At 37.9% G+C, this 18,538-nt stretch overlaps 1 protein-coding gene across 3 annotated transcripts in view; it reads right to left on the bottom strand.

Moving 5' to 3' along the window:
• The window catches only part of PARD3B (par-3 family cell polarity regulator beta), a 1,046,263-nt gene that overhangs the window by 657,870 nt on the left and 369,855 nt on the right, over positions 1-18,538 (bottom strand). For all 3 annotated transcript variants that reach the window (XM_082840795.1, XM_082840797.1, XM_082840796.1), the window contains exon 3: positions 2,478-2,649. In XM_082840795.1, coding sequence (XP_082696921.1) covers positions 2,478-2,649 — 172 coding nt within the window. The remainder of the gene's footprint in view (positions 1-2,477; positions 2,650-18,538) is intronic.

Raw genomic sequence — 18,538 nt, 5'->3', positions numbered from 1 at the left:
CACCCTGCCCTGAGGGCAATGAAAGGAAAACAGAATGGGCAGACACCAAAGCTGGTGGCTTTGCTTCTGTCTTTAATTCCTCTATCTGAGAAACTCAATAAATATTTTTTTCTTTGCTTTTAAAGTTCCAGAAATGTAAAGTACTGAGTCTGATAGAACCATGAGAGTAGATAAGGGATGATTTCTTCATCCTTCATCCCTGCCCAAACACCTCCATCTAATTCTGAGGAACTGTCTGCATCAGCTTGCTAATGAGTTTGGACATGGTTCTCCTAGCGGTGGGAAGCCATTGGAAGTTGTTGAGCAGGGGAGTTATATAATCAGCTTTGTGATTTAGAAAGGTAGATCTGGCAGAAGCAGAGATTGGGGAAAGCCGGCCCTGCAAAGGAGGAGGTCAGTGTGAGGCCTCTGTGGTAGTGTGACTGATGGGAAAGCTCTGGCCTGCTTCAATGGTCATGAACATGAAGGCTGAAGAAACTGTGGATGATGGGAAGAAAAGGAAGGAAAAGGATATAATGCCACGGTTTCAGACTGAATGGCTGGAAGGCAACACTGACCACCAAATAGTGAAGGCTGGCCAATCTCACCATTTCATCTGTGACACTAGGTGAAATGGGATTTGAAGCCAAGGAGTTAAGCATTTTCAGGGTTTGATACATATTCACAAAATGACTCTCAGGAAAATGATAGCACTGTCTTATTTCACAAAGGGCATACGAAAGACAGCACAGAAGAATTGTTCCTGACACTGGAGCTAGCAAGGGTTCAAATCATAAATTTGCCACCTAACAGCTATGTGACTTTGGAGGAGCTATTTAACTACTCTAGGCCTGTTTCCTCATCTCTTAAATTAGGGAGATGAGAGAACCCAACTAAGTATCACGAGGCATAAATGAATTGTTAGGAGTACAGGATTTAGAATACGCGGTGCACTGCCTTGAGTTCTGTGCCTCGCATATAGTCACCACTGAATAAATATTATTTCCTATCTGTGTCTGACCCGAAATCAGTATTGAAGAAGCAGAAAGTCCACCTTCAAAGATGGGGAACCTCAGCTTACTTTTCTTCCTACGCTGAACGTTATACTGCTCAGATGGTTCAACAAAAGCTGAAAAAGCCAAAGAAAAACAAACATTTTTCCCTGAGAAAGCTCATAAGAGAAAGGTGAAAAAACAAATTCCCAGGCACAGGGGTACTCTGAGGTTCAGCCTTTTGAAGACCACAGTGCTTGCTTATAAATAGAATATTAAAACAAGCAATTTTCTCCTTTCGTCTTCCCTTATTGCCTAATTTTCCTCCTCCCATACTATTTGCATAATGGATAAAAGGCATCCATTATGCAAATGAATGATAGGGCTGTGAGGTTGCTGAAGCCACTAACTTCACTCCAGATGAAGAGAAGCTGCCACAAAGCCCTCCAACGACCAAGTTCCAGCAGAACTGCTCTGCTGGCTTGGTTTCCAAACGATACAGAAAAATTATGAAGACGATGGGTCATTTAATTTCCATTTGGTTTATTTTAAAAGGGGCACTGCAGATGCTTTCCAGAAAATTAGTACAAAATATAAATATTCAGTATTGTGGCATGTAAAATAAACTGTATAATGTATTTTGTTTCAAATGGCAAAAATTATACTATGTAAAATTTTTACAATTTTAAGCATATGTTTCCCTTTGCAAAATGGAAAAAAACCTCTGTTCTAGCTTGAGAATTAACCTATAACCGGTGCTTAGAGCTGTCTCAAAATGTATGCATACATTCAATGGGAATAAAAAATGGTTTTAAGTACCAAAATATTAGTGGATTTTCAAAACTTTATGCTGTTAAACTGACCTAAAATTATCTTTAAGAGTTATCACCAATAACTGACATTATTTATCTTGGAGACATAAATTCACTAAAACTTTAGAAGAATGTTTATTTTCTCTTTCTACCAATATCTTCAAAACAAATATAACAAAAGGCAATTCTGAGCAAAATCACCAGGTTGGAATAAATCAGTAGGACAGAATTAGAAACTAACTTCAAAATGTTTTCCCCAAACGCTGAGTTATACAACTTGTGGAGAAGAAAAAAGTGGCTAAAACGGAAAGTGACCTTTTATTTCTAGCCTGGATTCCTTGATAACCCTTAGCTTTTTCCAAGTGACTTTTTTCAGGGACTTTTTAAAAAATTTAAGCAGTCCTCATATGCTACAGATGAAGCTCATCATTTACAGTCCAACTCCTCCCCAGTAACTTCAAGGATATGCAATTCAGACTCACTTGCAGTTCAAGAAAAAAACTGCATCTATTGCCTGAGCATCAGCAGCTGCAAAGATCTACGTAAAAAAAATAATTTAGAGAAAGACAAACCAGGTTTATTTTTTTAAAGGCAAACACTAACAGGGTAAGTCATAAAGTAGAAGAAACTCATAGCCAGCAAGATGAGGTATTTCAACCAGGTGAAAAGCATACCACTAAAATAATACACCTACCTAATTTCAGAGCAGAAGGGGTTACTTCAATTTCCCCACCAACCGGTTTAAACGCAGCCAGTTGGGCAGCCACTTCCGTCTCAAAAGCATCTGGGCTCTGCCGGCCTGCGGGGTTTCCACTGGGGCTCTCGATCTTGTGGAGTGGTTCTTGTTCGTCAAACACAGCAATCAGCTACAAACAAATCCAACAGCACTAATTACTTTGTAGAACGTGCATATCACATCGACCCTGTATCTAGCTGATTGTGATCTTTATTTGGTTTTGAAAAAAAATGACCTCTTAAAACTGAAAACTTTAATATTATTGTAGCACAACTCTTAATTCAATATTATGCCTAAAAGTGCCATGGCCAAGAAATAATTAATGGTTTGTTTGTATATTCCTGAAATAGAGATCCAATTCTGGTTAACCCTCTGGAAGGAATGAAATGGCCGTCACCTCCCCTCACCACCTTTTCTCATATGCCTAAAAGGACTTCAGTATCTCTTTCATTCAAGAGTGCTGCCAGACATGAAAGTTGAATATGCAGGATTTGAACAACAGACTTACATGGTAGAAGAGGACATTCCAGTTTTAGAGAGGTAAAGACGATAAAATTCCTAACTGTAACTGCCTTTCAGACACAATCATAATAAGTAGAACTGTACATACATGTGTATATTTACACACAATCTGTGTTTATCTTGTACACATAGATATCCCGTTTGTATTCATGCCTGCAATTTCGTTATGTTCCTTCATAACTAACTCCATGTTGATTGGTTTAAGTCCAAAGACACTAAACCTCAGAACTTTTAATTATTCCCATCTTCATCTCAATTTTATTTCATATGAGAACTATGCTTCTCGTCATTAATATAAAAACGTTTAACTGTCCATCTCCAAGTTATTTTTCTTAAAATAGGGGCAACATATAATAAAATAATCAAGTAATTGGGCAAACACTGCTGTATAAATGGCAGACGCAGCCATTGGCGTTTCTGGCCAGCAGACAGCATCACGATAGGAACTTCCAATGGCTCTCATCAGCTGATGTGGAAATGTCCAAGTATGAGTGCAGTAGGCAGCTCAGGGATGTTACTGTCAATCCAATAAAGTGCAGTGAGTGCAAATTTAGAAAACTGCTAGTAAATTTTCAGAAATTTCCATTCATTAAATAAAACAAACCTACTTATCATTCAAACATTTATTTAGGAAAGGCATTCAAAGCCCCATTCATAGGGGAACCTTGTTGGCAGTAGTATTAATAACACCAGTGCAGGGTTAACCAATCAAAACATCATAAATTCCAAGTTCAGTCTTTCAAAAGAAATGAATACAATTAGGGATATGCAAATTGGCTATTCAAAAATAACCTTCATAATTGACTACTCATTTCCAGTATGGAGACTTCTTTAATTGGAAAATCCAACAATCCTCTCACCACGGAAAGAAATGCTACTCCCAAGGCATTATTTTTAATTCTTGAAATTAAGCACATACATTTTCTATTTTTAATTGATAGCACTGATGAACCGATTTGAGATGACTTAAATGGATTAATAATGAAAGATTATTCTAGTATAAAAATAATCAGGAGAACTATATCTTTCTAATCATCTGGCCAAAATGAAGAGTTTAACACTTTAAATCCGGAAAAGGAAAACAAAATCAACTTTTAAAATGTGATAGAAGTGTTATTTTCATCACTATTCCTGTGACATAATTTCAATTTTACATATTGGTGAATTCTAACACATACTTGTAACATTTATTTTAATATACTAATCAACAAGGCAAAGTGGCTTATTATACTGGTACTACACACAGTTTTGTGTAAGATTTCCCTCTTGCTGCATCCTTAAATCTTAGTAGATCCTACGTGCCTGAAATAATGGCAAAAAGAAAAAAAGGATATCACTCAGAAGTATAGTACAAAAGCTTAAACTTGATAGCTCACAAATAAATCATTATCTATGGCTCTTATGTAACCTTCTCTCCTTAAAATACTTCACTGTTTTCCATACTACTATTATATTCACACAAGGTCAGAGCATATGCAGTAACAATGTTATACCTATTTATCTAATGGGAACACAGGGTAGTCAGAGAGTTTGTTTCCCAAAGTGACAGACTAAACAGTAATCTGTACTAGAATCTAGTCCAATCCAGGGATTCAGACCATACTGTATTTTCCAAAAAAAACACTGTGAAAAGAGAGGCTACATTATGGAATGTTTACAGCTTGTCCAGGAGGATGTTATGCCCTAAAGAAATGTGTATTCTGCTCTTTGGAGATACAGGCAAATACATGACTTTCTCAAAGATGACAGTGAGACCTGGAGGCTCCCCAAATCTCATCATCTCTTTGATTAATTAATTGCCTAGTCTGTCTCTCAATCTCATGATTGACAGGAATTATCTCCACAGAGCCTACTCTGGATGTCTGGATGAATGGATGGAATAAAGTCTCTACTCCTGGAAAGAAGAGAATCAGCTCCCGAATCTGTGGCACCCAGACAAAGGCACTGGTACCACAAGTGCTGGCTGATAAGAGACTCTTCATCCAGTCTTCATCTCAACATCTACAGTATATCCAGACTTACACTTGCATCAACACTGATAATTAATTTAAACCCTATGTTGTAGGTCTCTGTTAGCTGGATTACTTGATTCATCAAGAACACCTACATTCCTGGTGACACAGTTCCTGGTGGAGAGTGTTACAGAGATATGTAATTAACATAAACCACTGTTCTAATCCCTCAACAGAAGGCAGACTGATTTCCAAAGTGTCCAGTGTATGAAAATGGCCTTACTCCACCTTTAAACCCATTCAAAATTACCTTTCCCACAGCGATGAGCTGAACATTAAAAAAAAAAAAAAGAGTTATATCGTTATAAAAAATTTTCTGTTAAGGTTCCATTTAGACTAAACTTCTGTGGCATGTGGGAGATTTTCCACTGACACCTTAGGGACTGCAGTAACCTCAACTTTATGCAAAAGGCAAACAGGCAATATTTGAGTTGGACGCCTTCCTCTTCTGCTGTCCTATCCATCTTCTGGTGCCCCTTCTGTTCTCCTTATGTGTTGCCAGTATTTTCATGTCACTCAGTACAGCAGTGATATTTTCATAAGACCACATGATCCAAAATGATCTGTTCAAACAGACTTTACTTCCAATCAAAACTCCCATCCCCACAGATCTCTATCAGCATTTAGGCATCTAATCCCCAGATACACACAGGTAGGTCAGTTTACAAATATGCTATTCACCTGCTCGTCAAAAAACCGAAACCAAAACCAAATCAACCTTCTCAAGACTCACCCCTACTGAAACCACCCCATTTCCCACCTTCCATCTAAAGCCAAATTTGAAAGCTCTCCATAGAACAGTTTCCAATCTCTGTCCTCCTAGTCTTTCCTGAGGCCCCTCTAGCCAGGCTCTCACCCCTCTCTTCCACTGAAACCGCTCTTATCAAGACCAAAAACAGTCTCCACGGTGCTAAATTCAAAGCTGCGTCTCTGGCTTGATTTTAGGGCACAGTTGATCACTGCTTCCTCCTTAAATGGTTTTCTTCACTTACCTTCCAGAACACCACATTCTCTCAGTTTTGTCCTCAAATCCCTGGCCCTTCCATTAAGTTTCCTTTCACTTATCTCTAAAAACGTTAAAGTGAATACCTCTAAATTTGTGTTGTGATTGAATTTGTCTCATGGCAAAGATGTAAGTATATGCTGATAAATTCCATACTTCAATCTCCAACCCAGAGCTTCTTCCTGAAATCCAGGCTCATATGGTCAATTGCCTATCCTATCATGTCAGCAACTGAAAAACTGATCTTCCAAAGCTCTTTCCATAAGCTTTTTACATCCCTAATTAATGGCAATCCATCCTTCTAGTTGCTCAGGCCAAAAGACTTATAGTAATCCTCAATCCCTCTTTCCTTCCCTTTCTCCCCATCTCTCATACACCGCACACACATCCAATTGGTCAATAAATGTCAAAATATAACCAGAGCTTGACCACTTCTTACCCCCTCCACTGTCACCTCTTTGGACCCAGCTCCTATAGCCTCTCCCATGGGTTACTGCAAGGGCTCTGTGATTGGACTCCTTGTTTCCACCCAGGCTCCCTTTCAATCCACTTTCAACACAACAGCCAGTGTGATCTTGCTGAAACCTAAGGCGGATCGCATCTCTCCTCTGATCAGAACCCTGTAATACCTTTCCACCTCACTGAGAATGAAGCCCAAGTCCTTGCAATGCCCTGTATGGTAATGGGCTCCCAGTGAAGGTTCTGACCCATGTCCTGATGATTCTCTCCCTTGTTCTCAGGATTCTATCCAGCTATGCTATCTTCTTTGTCCCTCTCTGTCTTTACATTTGCTGTTCTCTCTGCCTGACACAGTCTTCCACCAGATACCTGCATGGCTTGTTCCTCGATCCCTCACATTTTTATCAAGCGCCAGGCTTTCACTGGCCGCACTATCTCAATTGAAATGCCGCCTCTCCCCCTGCCCCCACTTGTCATACTCCCTTCATTTTTCTTTATAGTATTTGTCACCACTCAATGCTATGTTTTTTTCTTATTTGTCTTATTTATTTGCCTGTCCTCCCTGTAAAACTCCCTAGGAAAGTATACTAGATTATAAGCTCCAAGAAGACAATGATTTTTGTCAATTTTGTTGTTTGCTGTATCCCTAGACCAGTGAATTAGAGATGGTAGGCACCCAACATATATTTGTTGAAATAAACAAGTGAAAAGATGCAAAAAAGGATATGAAACCTAATATAGCAATGAAAGATAGCTAGATTTTTCATGTGTTTTTAAAACGCTAACATTAATTTTTTAAATGAATGAGTATAAATGACCAATATAAACCTATAAGACACTCAATGCATCATCATCATCATTACTGTTGCTTCCGTTTTGTTATGATAGGGGGAGAAGTTCCTCACTTTCTATTCAACACCGGGGGTGGGGGTGGGAGTGGGGGGCAGAAATGGCTTCTGCTCTTGAAATGGAGATTATGTGTTTTCTTTTCCTTTTCTGGTTCATGTTTGAAAGGGACAATCTGCTGATCTGGTTTCTGAAGGAGTGGAAGAGTAGAACTAGGGTGGATGGTGGATGGAGAGATGGGCAGGGTTAGCAGTTTGGTTCCAGACACCCCCTTGCTTGCTTTCTTCCAATTGGCTTTCTTCCAATCTTTCTTCCAACTTTGATGTACCTGGTGTGAAGCTTTTGGATGTGTCCCCAGAAGTAGCTTTAAAACAAATGTGAATAACTGAGTGGAAGCACAGCGTGAATTGACATGCCATAAACTCAAAATTGAAGCATTCAGCTTTTATTTTACAAATTCATGTCAATTTTACATTTTACCAGTTTCCCATGCTTGATTTAACATGAAAAGATTTTCTGTCAGTAAAATTAAGGCAATGACCTCATGTGTTTTGTACCTCTACTTGAGAGGTCAAGGTGGAGTGTATTTCTCAGGAAAATATCTACTTCCTAAAAAGAACTGAGGAAAACACAAGAAAACAGGTACATTAATGTGGTATGTACAAATTATTTTCAATAACTATATCTCAATTGCCAATGCTGATGGTGTTTCCAATTCAAAGATCAGGCATTAGTTTGGTAACTACAAGTACCCCCTGACTACTCCTTCCCCAGGGGGTATTAGGAAGGAACATCTGAAATTATTTAGAATTTACCTAGAAAATATATTATGCAAAAGCTTTATTTTAAAGAGTAGTTCAATCTTTTTTTTTTTTTGTATTTACCTTGTAAAGGTCAAAATAACGTACAAGTCAACAACCACCACCTCGAAGATCAAAAAGAAATAAAAGAGCTTTGGATAATTTACAAAACCCATAACCCGGAATAACAGACTTGATCAAAAGAGCCACGTGCTCTTCACAATTTCACATCATCAATATCTCTTCAAGGACTCAGACCTATTTTTATACTCAAACAAGGTAAAGGTGTGAGTCAGTGTGAGTTCATGGGTGTGTGTTGGGGGTGAGTGGGGTGGAGGCGGAATATGAACGTCGTTGATAATATTCCTCACATGCCTAAATGCTTAGCACGGAGCCTGGTACACAACGGAAGGGTAAATGTTAATTCCTTTTCCTCCCATAGCTAGCATTCCCTGGCTCCTGGGCTGAGTCCCACTTGACTTGTTTATCCCTATTCTGTTTTTACTTTGTTGCTTCTCTTTAATCTCTTCATCACAGGGTTGACAGAGGAACAGAGAAAGTACCAAGATCAAACACATCAAATAGGTAATTTTTGTTTTTCTCTTTTCTTTGCTCTTCATCACACGAGAACACACAACCTTCAGACATGCAGTGCCGTTCTTCCACCTAGCAATACGTGGTTTGTGCTGTCTGTTCTATTTTTACCATAACTCGAAGCAATATAGCAATGCCTTTACTTTCTACACTGACAAGTAAATATTTTAATAGTAAGCGCCACCAAGCACATTTACTGCAGCGTCCCTCCATATTCAAGAGGTGGTCTGCCCCGTCGCCAGCCTGTAGCATTCTGTCACTCTTACAGCCTGAGCTTTTATAATCTGATGCTATAATCTTTAGTCTACATAGAGAATAAAAAAGAATGATCCAAATGCTCATAGAACATAATAAACTGTATTTATAAAAGTATCTTTTTGGGATAAGCAATTACACGGAGAGATACGTGGCTCCATTTTAATTACATGTCAAGTGAACTAACTTACTACTAAGAAAGGCTTATTTGCCATATATATATATATATATATATATTTACTGTTTCATACATATTCCATGTTAGCAACAACTATCAAGTAGAATGAAAAGACAAAGAAAAAAAACAGTATCCTACAAAATAAAGCTGGAATCATTTGTCTCAAATCTTAATAGACACAATTAAATCTAAGTAAGACTGTGAAATTATAACAATTTCACAAGTAGAGAAAGCACATTATGACCTTTGGGAGAAACACTGCAGAATTTCGTTTCAATGTATGCATCTGCTTGTCACTAAATCACAACTGGCTATTGAGCTAATTTTATGCCACTTTAAACAAAGGTTTGAAAATGGACCCTTTGCCTTCAAAGGATTTTGACAGCCAGCTAAAATCATTTAATCTGGATTTTAAAAATTAGCGGGCTCACATTAGCATCTTCATCAGATGCTACCATCAGATCTAGCAGCCTCAGAACAAGCGTGTAACAGCTCTGATTCTCAGAAACTTCAATCGACATTCAGTAAATGAGATAAAACCAATTTTCATTTCCTCTCCAAACTGAAAATCGATAATAGGGACCTTTACAAACTTTACAGCTTTAAGCTGCATTCTAAAGAAAATAATAAAACATGATTTATTTAATTGTACTAAGAACCCCTTTTATCCTTATCACTTTTTAAAGAGGCAGAAGCCTAAATTGTCCCATAATAACAAAAAATATGCCTATTAAAAAAACACCCATATTTCAGCCCAAAATACATTTGCTTCCTTTAATTATGTAGTAAGTTATACTGAATCCTATTTTTCTTTTGACTACCTTGAATTAAAATTTCAAAGATGATGTGTTACCGCTTGACAAACTTAAGAGAATCTCGAGTTTGCTTTGCTGCATTCTTTACTTTCCTGAGTAATAACAGCTCACCATTCATGAGACAACATTCACAACTCATTATCTAATACACACAGAGGAAGCCGGAGGAGCCCTTTCCTCGGTGCCCTCCACCTTCCACAGCAGCGGTTGGGCAAAGGGTCTCAAGGAAGGTCAGCTGGCAGCCACCAAACCCTAATCCTAGGGCACCTGGGGGCAGCTACAGGAAAAGTAAACAGGTACAGAAACCGGGAGGAAGTTTTAAGAATCATCAGGATAACACAAATGTCAGAAATATAAAAAATTCAGTATACTCGTCAGTAATATTTCCACTGTCTCTGAATTACACATATTAAAAATAATACACCCCCAGGAAAGCAGAAGATACTTGGGTTAAACTGGCTGGGAAATTTTCAGGGATGAGGCCAATCTGCTGGGTGGCTTCGCTTGCCATTTACCCAGTATATCGGTAGATGGTTCCTTGATTCTATCCAATCCCAAGGGCTCTGAAAGTCTTAGGAGAGTGTACAGTATTAGAAATGAAGCTACAAGTTAGGCTGTTTTACAACGCATGGACACACACAAATGACTTTTTATTCTTATCTAAATCGTGCATGCCTAATCTGCGTTTTTGAAAGACTATTCAATTTGAAACAAGTATATCTGACACCAGAAAGCATAAAATAGCATATGGGAAAATAATTTTGTAAATTGTAAAGCATACATACATTTACAATGATGTAACATTGACACTGAATATTATTTCACTGGCTTAGTTTCATTTTCCCTACAAATTCTATTCTCTGACCAAACCAAAGCTATCACTGTCTCAGAAATACAGTTCGGCAATGTCTTAGCCGACGCCCAGTGCTACCACAGCCATCAGAGGTTATGTCAATAGATCCCTGAAGGCAGTAACTTGCTGTAATATGAGTGATTTCTCTCTGCAGGAATTATCCCATTACAACGAAATGCCACACTACCTCTGGCCAGGTCCTCACATGTCTACTGCCAGCGCCCCAATCCACTTCTGGGTTCCACTCCAGTCCCCTGACATTTACCCATAACACTACTGCTAGAGTGGTCTTCCATCACACAGATCTAGCTTGGTCTTGCTCCAGCTTAAAACTCTTCCTGGGCTTCCCTGGTGGCACAGTGGTTGAGAGTCCGCCTGCCGATGCAGGGGACACGGGTTCGTGCCCCGATCCGGGAAGATCCCACATGTCGTGGAGCGGCTGGGCCCGTGAGCCATGGCTGCTGAGCCTGCGCGTCCGGAGCCTGTGCTCCGCAACGGGAGAGGCCACAACAGTGAGAGGTCCACGTACCGCAAAACAAAACAAAACAAAAAAACCTCTTCATTATCTATTATGGCTTTCAAAATGAAGTTCCAGCCTCCCAGATGAGGCTCTCCACTATACTCTGTGGTGTTTCCACAACAACCTGTCCAGGTGTCTGTCATCACTGGTCACACAGCACAAAAGATCATTGATTTATTTACCTCCGTCTAAAAGTAAACCGTAAGCTACTTGAAACCATGGGTCACATCATTTAAAAATATATTTAACAAGTATTTTATAGCCCTGATTATGCACTCGGCACTGTTCAAAGTGCTTACGTATATGATTTAAGAATCACAAGAAACCCTATGAGAAAAGCACCATTATTCCCATTCTAAACATGGGAGAACTAAAGTACAATTGACTTGATATTCCAAGCTCCTAGTATGGTACTTGGCAGGTAGAAGGGGGTCAGGTAAATGAGTGATTGGAGTTCTCTGCTATATCCGAGAGGAAGAGCAAAGCCTCTTTTATATGGATGTCTACACTTTTAAGTGGATACCACCTGTGTCCTAATTTTCCATGCACATAGGAATAAAGGTAACCTTCATTACCAGGCATGCTCCTGTATAGGACAAAATAGCTTCTGCCCACCCTTGAGGTTCAATCCAGAACTGCGTCTTACAATTTGTGCACCTAAAATCCATTTAGTACATTATAATCCCAATCCTGTTTCCTGGTGGACTACATTTACGTATCTGATTTTCTTCCAGAGGAAACCTTTTAAAATTGTAAAACAAATTTGCACATTAGCATACCTAGTTTTGAAACAAACACAACTGTACAGTGTTCTCCATTACATTTGACTGCTAGAAGAACCCTGCTTATTTTGCACTAATGACTGCAATCCAGGGTGTATTGCTTAATTTTGTGGATTAATGAGTAAGCAATCAAACGTGATTTTAAGTCATGAATATAACAAACATACTATTCATTTATTTTGACAAGTATTTTAATTTATGAGACTTGGTTACAAATAGAGCAGTCTATTTCATAAAATAAAAAAAAAAAGAAACCTTTCTGCTTTTAAGATAACGCAACAGCTCTCAGAGAATAAACCTTCGTGGAGAATGATGACAAAGCCACCAACTTCTAAAGACAAATAAAGAATTGATAGGTTGATAGAAAAAACAATGAGACTTTACTATATCACTAAAATTTTCAAACAAAGAATGTCTTTTGTATGCACTTGAGCTATATGCAACATCTTTAGGGGGTGCAAGCCATACAGAACATTCTAAATTAACTAAGTCAGTGCTGGCCTGAGGCAAGTATCCCCTAGCCTGTCACCCTGGTAGCCTCAAACACAAGTTTCAGCAGCTTCACATGTCCCTGAGGTGGCCTCATATTCCTGGTCTGAGAACCCCGAAAGCCAGGTAAATGAATGTACTACAATTATGAGCAAGGTCACAACTCCCTGAAAATTAGTCAGTGATTAATTGGTGCTACATTTCATCAGGCTGGGGAAGGAACAGACTCTTTAGCATGGACACATTTAGCAAATTGGCCTGAGCACCGGCTGATTGACCTCATGACAGGTCCAATGATGTTCTACCTTCTCTGGGATTTCAAGATAAGACGAGCAACTGGTGGAGACAACAGAAAGGTCAGCATGCAGCCTGATTGAGGGATGAGGAAGCACTCCCCTTAAACATTCCATTTAGACTCAGATCCTCCTTGTCAAGGATGACAAGGCTTCAAAGCCGATATTTAAAAAAGATTAGCACTGCAATAGCAGGTGGGTTTAGCTCCTGAACGCCTTCCGTCTGAGTGGTAGAGCTAACCTTTTCCTTTGGCTTCTAATTGCTCTACATCTCCTTAACTCCTGATAATGTGGCCAACCCTGCTGGGATGGGTGTTGACTTTGGGAGCCTCTAAATGTCAGGATTTGTAATTATGATCGTGGGTATATTACACTCACATAGAATGATGCCTCACTAATTGGGGCCTGAAGATGAAACCTGGGGTCCTTGCTCCTTGTTCACAGTCACAGGACGTGACTCCGGGAGCAGCTGCATCCTAGGTCTTGTCTTTCATTGTAGAAAGATGATCTTTGCGAGTCAGTTGTAAATTTTTAACTTTAGTGCAAAAGGCCTTTCTAAAACATATTCCGTAGGCATAAAAAGTACAATTGCTAAATCAACAATTAAAACATATTGAGCCTACTTATGGCAAAAATGGGATGCGAGCTTTGAAATGAGGACCGGTCCCAAAAATCCAGGTTGCTATAACCATCCGCAGTAACTGCATTTCAAAACCCCGTCTTCGGTCTGATATTCCCAAACCCAAAGGACTCTTTTACACTTTGCTGCTTTAGTTTTTTATGTTTTCCAGGAAAAAAGAAAAGTATGGGGCAAGAAGGTGTGGGGATCACAAACTCCACCAGTTCCCCCCAGCCAACTGTGTATGTGGTATGTGCTTGTGTCTTGGTGGTGGGGAAGGGAGGGAATATGAACAAAACTTCAAAGGATGTTGTTACAAGACTTCTGAAAACACAGAAAAGACACACAAGGATCAGCTCAAATCCCAGAAAACTACTGTTACAGTGTTGGTGCTTTTCCTCCAGTCTTCCTTTTTAAGTGTGTGTGTGTGTGTGTGTGTGTGTGTGTGTGTGTGTGGATGTATGTATATACCTTAACACTACATGAGCCATATTACATAGCACACAATTACGTTTTCTGATATTTTCACTTAGGTTTTTCTTGAGAGCAATTTTCTCTAATTTTAGTTTGCAAAAAAATGAAGAAAATTCTTGACTGAATAATATTTCATAACACAATTAGCCATATCATAATTTAGCTTATTCTGCCATTCCAGATGCATGAAAATATAAATTATCTTTGTATAGGACTGTCATTTTCTCAGTCATTGATGATGTTGCAGACAAAATTACATCCTCCTGTTTAAAGTCAATTTTTTGATTATTAGTGTTATTCAAAATAATTTTATAAGCTATTTTTGTTTCTTCAATAATGGATTGCCTGTTCATACCCTTTGCCTTTCTTTTCATTTTGCTTCTACTGTTTCTCATCAACATGAATAAGCTATTCAAGTATATTTTGTCTTTTTTATCTTTGCAAATTTATTTTTTGCCAATTTACCTTTCAATTTTGTTTATGATGTAATTTTTTTCATTGCATGGTATTCTATTTGCTTAAAACCCTCTTTTAGATCTTCAAAGGTCCCTTGTAAAGAGGTACTCACCTGGAACCAGTAATACTTTATGATGGACAAGTAGTAAAACAATGTTGGTTTCATTTAATTTACTACTTAGATAGTCCCTTAAGAGAGAGCAGGTGGGAAATGTTTTGATTGATGGGACTGGTTTTTAAATCATCATTCATATTCTAAACAAATACAGATGGACAAAAGCTATTACAATAAAGAAATCACAAAAAAAATTTAATATTTCAATGATTTTATAATCCAAATGTCTGTCATTTTCTGCAAATTCTTTATGCTGAAATTCCACACATTTAATCCAGTATTAAAATGTAAAAAATATATATTAACAAAATTTGTTTAAAAAAATTTTATGTACTTGAAGACTCTAAGATTCCCTTATTTTTTGTCCCCCAGACAAGAGAAATTTCTATTGTATCTTTTAACATTTCTTCTATATCACCTACTATCCAGCCATCAATCATGTGTGTTGCTTTCCTGTAAACTGCCTCCCTGTCCCTCGTTTTGCCAAGGATTAAAAACTCTAGAAAGGACCTATTTACAGTAATGTATTTAAAAAAAAATGTATATACGTCTTTAACTCTCACCCAAGTCTTCTTTTCATTGCTCATTTAAAAGCGTAACTGTCATAGGTCAGCTGACATTGCCCTAGTGACTACTGGGTTGCTAGCCACATTTCTCTATCTTACCAACATAGTCTCTGTTATATTCTATCATCCAATCTGTTCTGCCAGTTAATCCCATCTTCAAGTAAATTTCAAGCTTAATGACATTTATTTCATCTACAACACAGAAGTAACATATGGGGCACTTCTTAACGAGTCAGGAAACAAAAATTCTCTCAGAGATAATCTATTCAATAAATATGTAAAGGTCTGTTTATAAATACACAAAATCAACTTAAAGATATATACCCAGGACAACTTTAATTCACTATATAAATAAGCTAAAGAAGTGGTATGTCAATATGAGAGTAATAGAGGTCAGGAAAATGGTGTCAGAGGCGAATGCACTGGCAGTGTCATTTTAAGTATTATCCAGTTTTAAGTATTATCCACTGGATTAAAGAAAAAACTTACAGTCCCATTCGTAGGGATACCTTTATTGTGAAATGGGTGAGACATGGGGATTACAGTGTGGTATCATTAAACTCATGAATCTGGGACCGAGCACATAACCTCTGCGGCCAAGTGCAAAATGAGAGTGTGGAGCCCTTGTTCAAAGAATTTAAAGAATTCCAAGATGGCAATAAGCATGGGGCCCTGAGCAACTACACAGGTCACATACCCATAAAGTTGGCCCTGCTTGAATCATGTGCCTTTCTAAACTCATTCTGGTTTCATTTTCCCCAAGTAATCTGACTGTGATTTGATATCCCACATTATTCCCTCAACAGGGAGAATATATGTTGGCTAGTGGATATGCAATGTCTAGTCCCCTTGGCAATTATTACACACCTGTTTATAGTCCTGGTGAACTTTACTAGCTGGAGTCAGAATCCTTGAGTCAAATCAATCCAGAGCAGTGAGAAGGCATAGTTTATAGAACTACAGTACTTGGGCCCTGTGCTGTGGTGGGGTGGGAGCTGGAGGGATGCTCACGTACATGTTTCTGGTGAGACCTCTTCTATAAACTCCCTATTCTTCAAAGAGTCTTCCATTTGAACTTCTAGCTCATATTTATTCACTGAAAATGCAATACTGGCTTAGAAGATAGCTTAAATCAAAGGGAAATGCTGGAATGTTTTTTCATTTAAATGCAAAAGAACACTATAATTATGTAATGTGATAAATATCACTACAATGGCAATCATATTACAATATATAAATGTATCCAAGTAACATTCTGTATATATTGCTTTCCTAGAATCCATAGTAGTTGGAAACCTAGACTCTAGAGCCAGACTGCGTGAGTTCAAATCCTGACTCAACCACTTTCTAAATGTAGGGAAGTTATGTAGCTTCTCTGAGCCTCAACCATTCTGTCTATCTATACAATAAGGAGAAGGATAGCAGCTAACATCTATTGAGCACTTATCAGTTTAAACACAGAGTATCAGACTGTATTATCTCACATATTTTTCATACTACCCCTAGAGGTAGTTACAATTAATTTCTTCAAAATTGGGGATACTGAAAGGTTAGATGGATTACGTGGCCAGTAAGTGATAAAGCCAGAATCAGAAGCCAGTTAAACTTCAGCACCTCCTCATTATTCTGAGCCTACCTTTCGAATTGTTGTATTACATGAGATACAACTTATCAGAGTGCCTAGCCATGAAAAATAAAGTGTTCCTTTAATGCTAGGCCCTAGCTATTATTATCATTATCATTATTTTTATTATTGATCAAAAGCCCTATTCATCCTTTAAGACCCAACTCAATTTGTATCCTGGATAATATCTAGTATCTAGAGATTAAGTGTGTATCTAATGTAAGAATATCCCTTACTATAGTCTAATTAAAAATGCACAAGTCAATTTAAAGAGACCAATTCCCACCCCACAGCAATACTGGACTGAATATTTGACTAATAAGATAGACTTGATTTATAATACTTTAATAGACTAACATCTAAAAAATGTGACATTTTCTTCAACACAATACATACCTATTAAATAAAAAGATATATAATTTTATTAGTAGGTATATCACCATGCCAAGTGATAAGCATCAAATGAAAAATTAAAAGAGGATTAAAAGACGAGGATTGGGAAGTTACTAATTATAGCATAATATCTATCTTACATTTTGTACCTAGTTTCTACTCATAGGGTATTGACATTAGGATTAGGAAAAATAATTCCCATCCATAGAAATATAACTTACTTTGCTAACAAAACATAACTCCAAATATAAACTGCTTGCAAAAACTGTATTTCATAAGAGCATCTTTGGATGAAATGGAATGAAGACGCTGCCTTCTGTTACTATCCTTTCACACAAGTTTCATGACTGGAAATGCTGTACAGCATTTCTCAGAAAGTACTCTAGAAAGCCTGTACAGTTAATCAACTTTAGTTTAGAAAGACTCCATTCTTATAATTTATTTTGTTTTCAGAGAAAAAAAGACTTGGAAAGGTTCCTGTGAGACATGGAAAAATACCAAGATCGGTCAAGGATAAACATGTTTTCCTCCCCAAAGCCCTTAAAGTCAGTGAAAATGGTTTCCAATAATGAATCACCAAAAGGAAAAGCCCTATTTTTATTGGACTAAAATTCATAATTTCTATGAAACAAGAAGATAAATGGAATGTGGAAGCAAGCAACCAATGGCGAATGCCTGATACTGCACTTAGAAAACCCCATGACATAAATACTGGAGGACTGGGTCAGAGTCTGGGGAGACGACAGCATCCTTTTTTTTAATGTTCATGTCCAGCCCCTGTGTGCTGGGGAAAAATTGTTTTAAATGTGTCCATAACTGAGAGCTTTTTGGCAAGAGTGAACCCATTTATCTAGTCAAATCCAAATGGAAGTCTAAAGTAAGCACATGATATAACATGCAAATTATCCTCAACTAATGTAGCTAAACTTGACAAACGTGAGTCAAATATCACACATCTCTAACAGCCTTGCTTCTAACTCAAAGGGGAAAAACATCATTTATATGTAGCTGCCAAATACTATATTCTCTCTAATTTAATAAGCAGGAACCGTTTTCCCTACCATTGAAAATTTATGCTGGTCTTTGGACGTGTTCGGCTGCCTTTTTCAGTCTAGTGGTCTGTGACCATGGAGGGCTTTAGCCAAAGAGAAAATGACTCCATAAATCCACAGAAGCTGTCTTGCTTTAAATTATAGTTTGAAAGCTTCCAGAGTATATGAAAAGACTTTGAACAAGAAAAATCAACATACGCCAACACATATGTATTGAAAGTTATCCTATTTCACAACAGGAGGCATTCCTCAAACTTTAGAAAGCATGCATCCATACAGTAAGATACAGACTTGTCAAC

The sequence above is a fragment of the Leucopleurus acutus genome (assembly GCF_964270905.1).
Source record: "Leucopleurus acutus genome assembly, chromosome: 6".
Lineage (NCBI taxonomy): Eukaryota > Metazoa > Chordata > Mammalia > Artiodactyla > Delphinidae > Leucopleurus > Leucopleurus acutus.
Note: the sequence above shows the minus strand (reverse complement) of the source record. Positions and strands in the feature narration are given on the sequence as shown.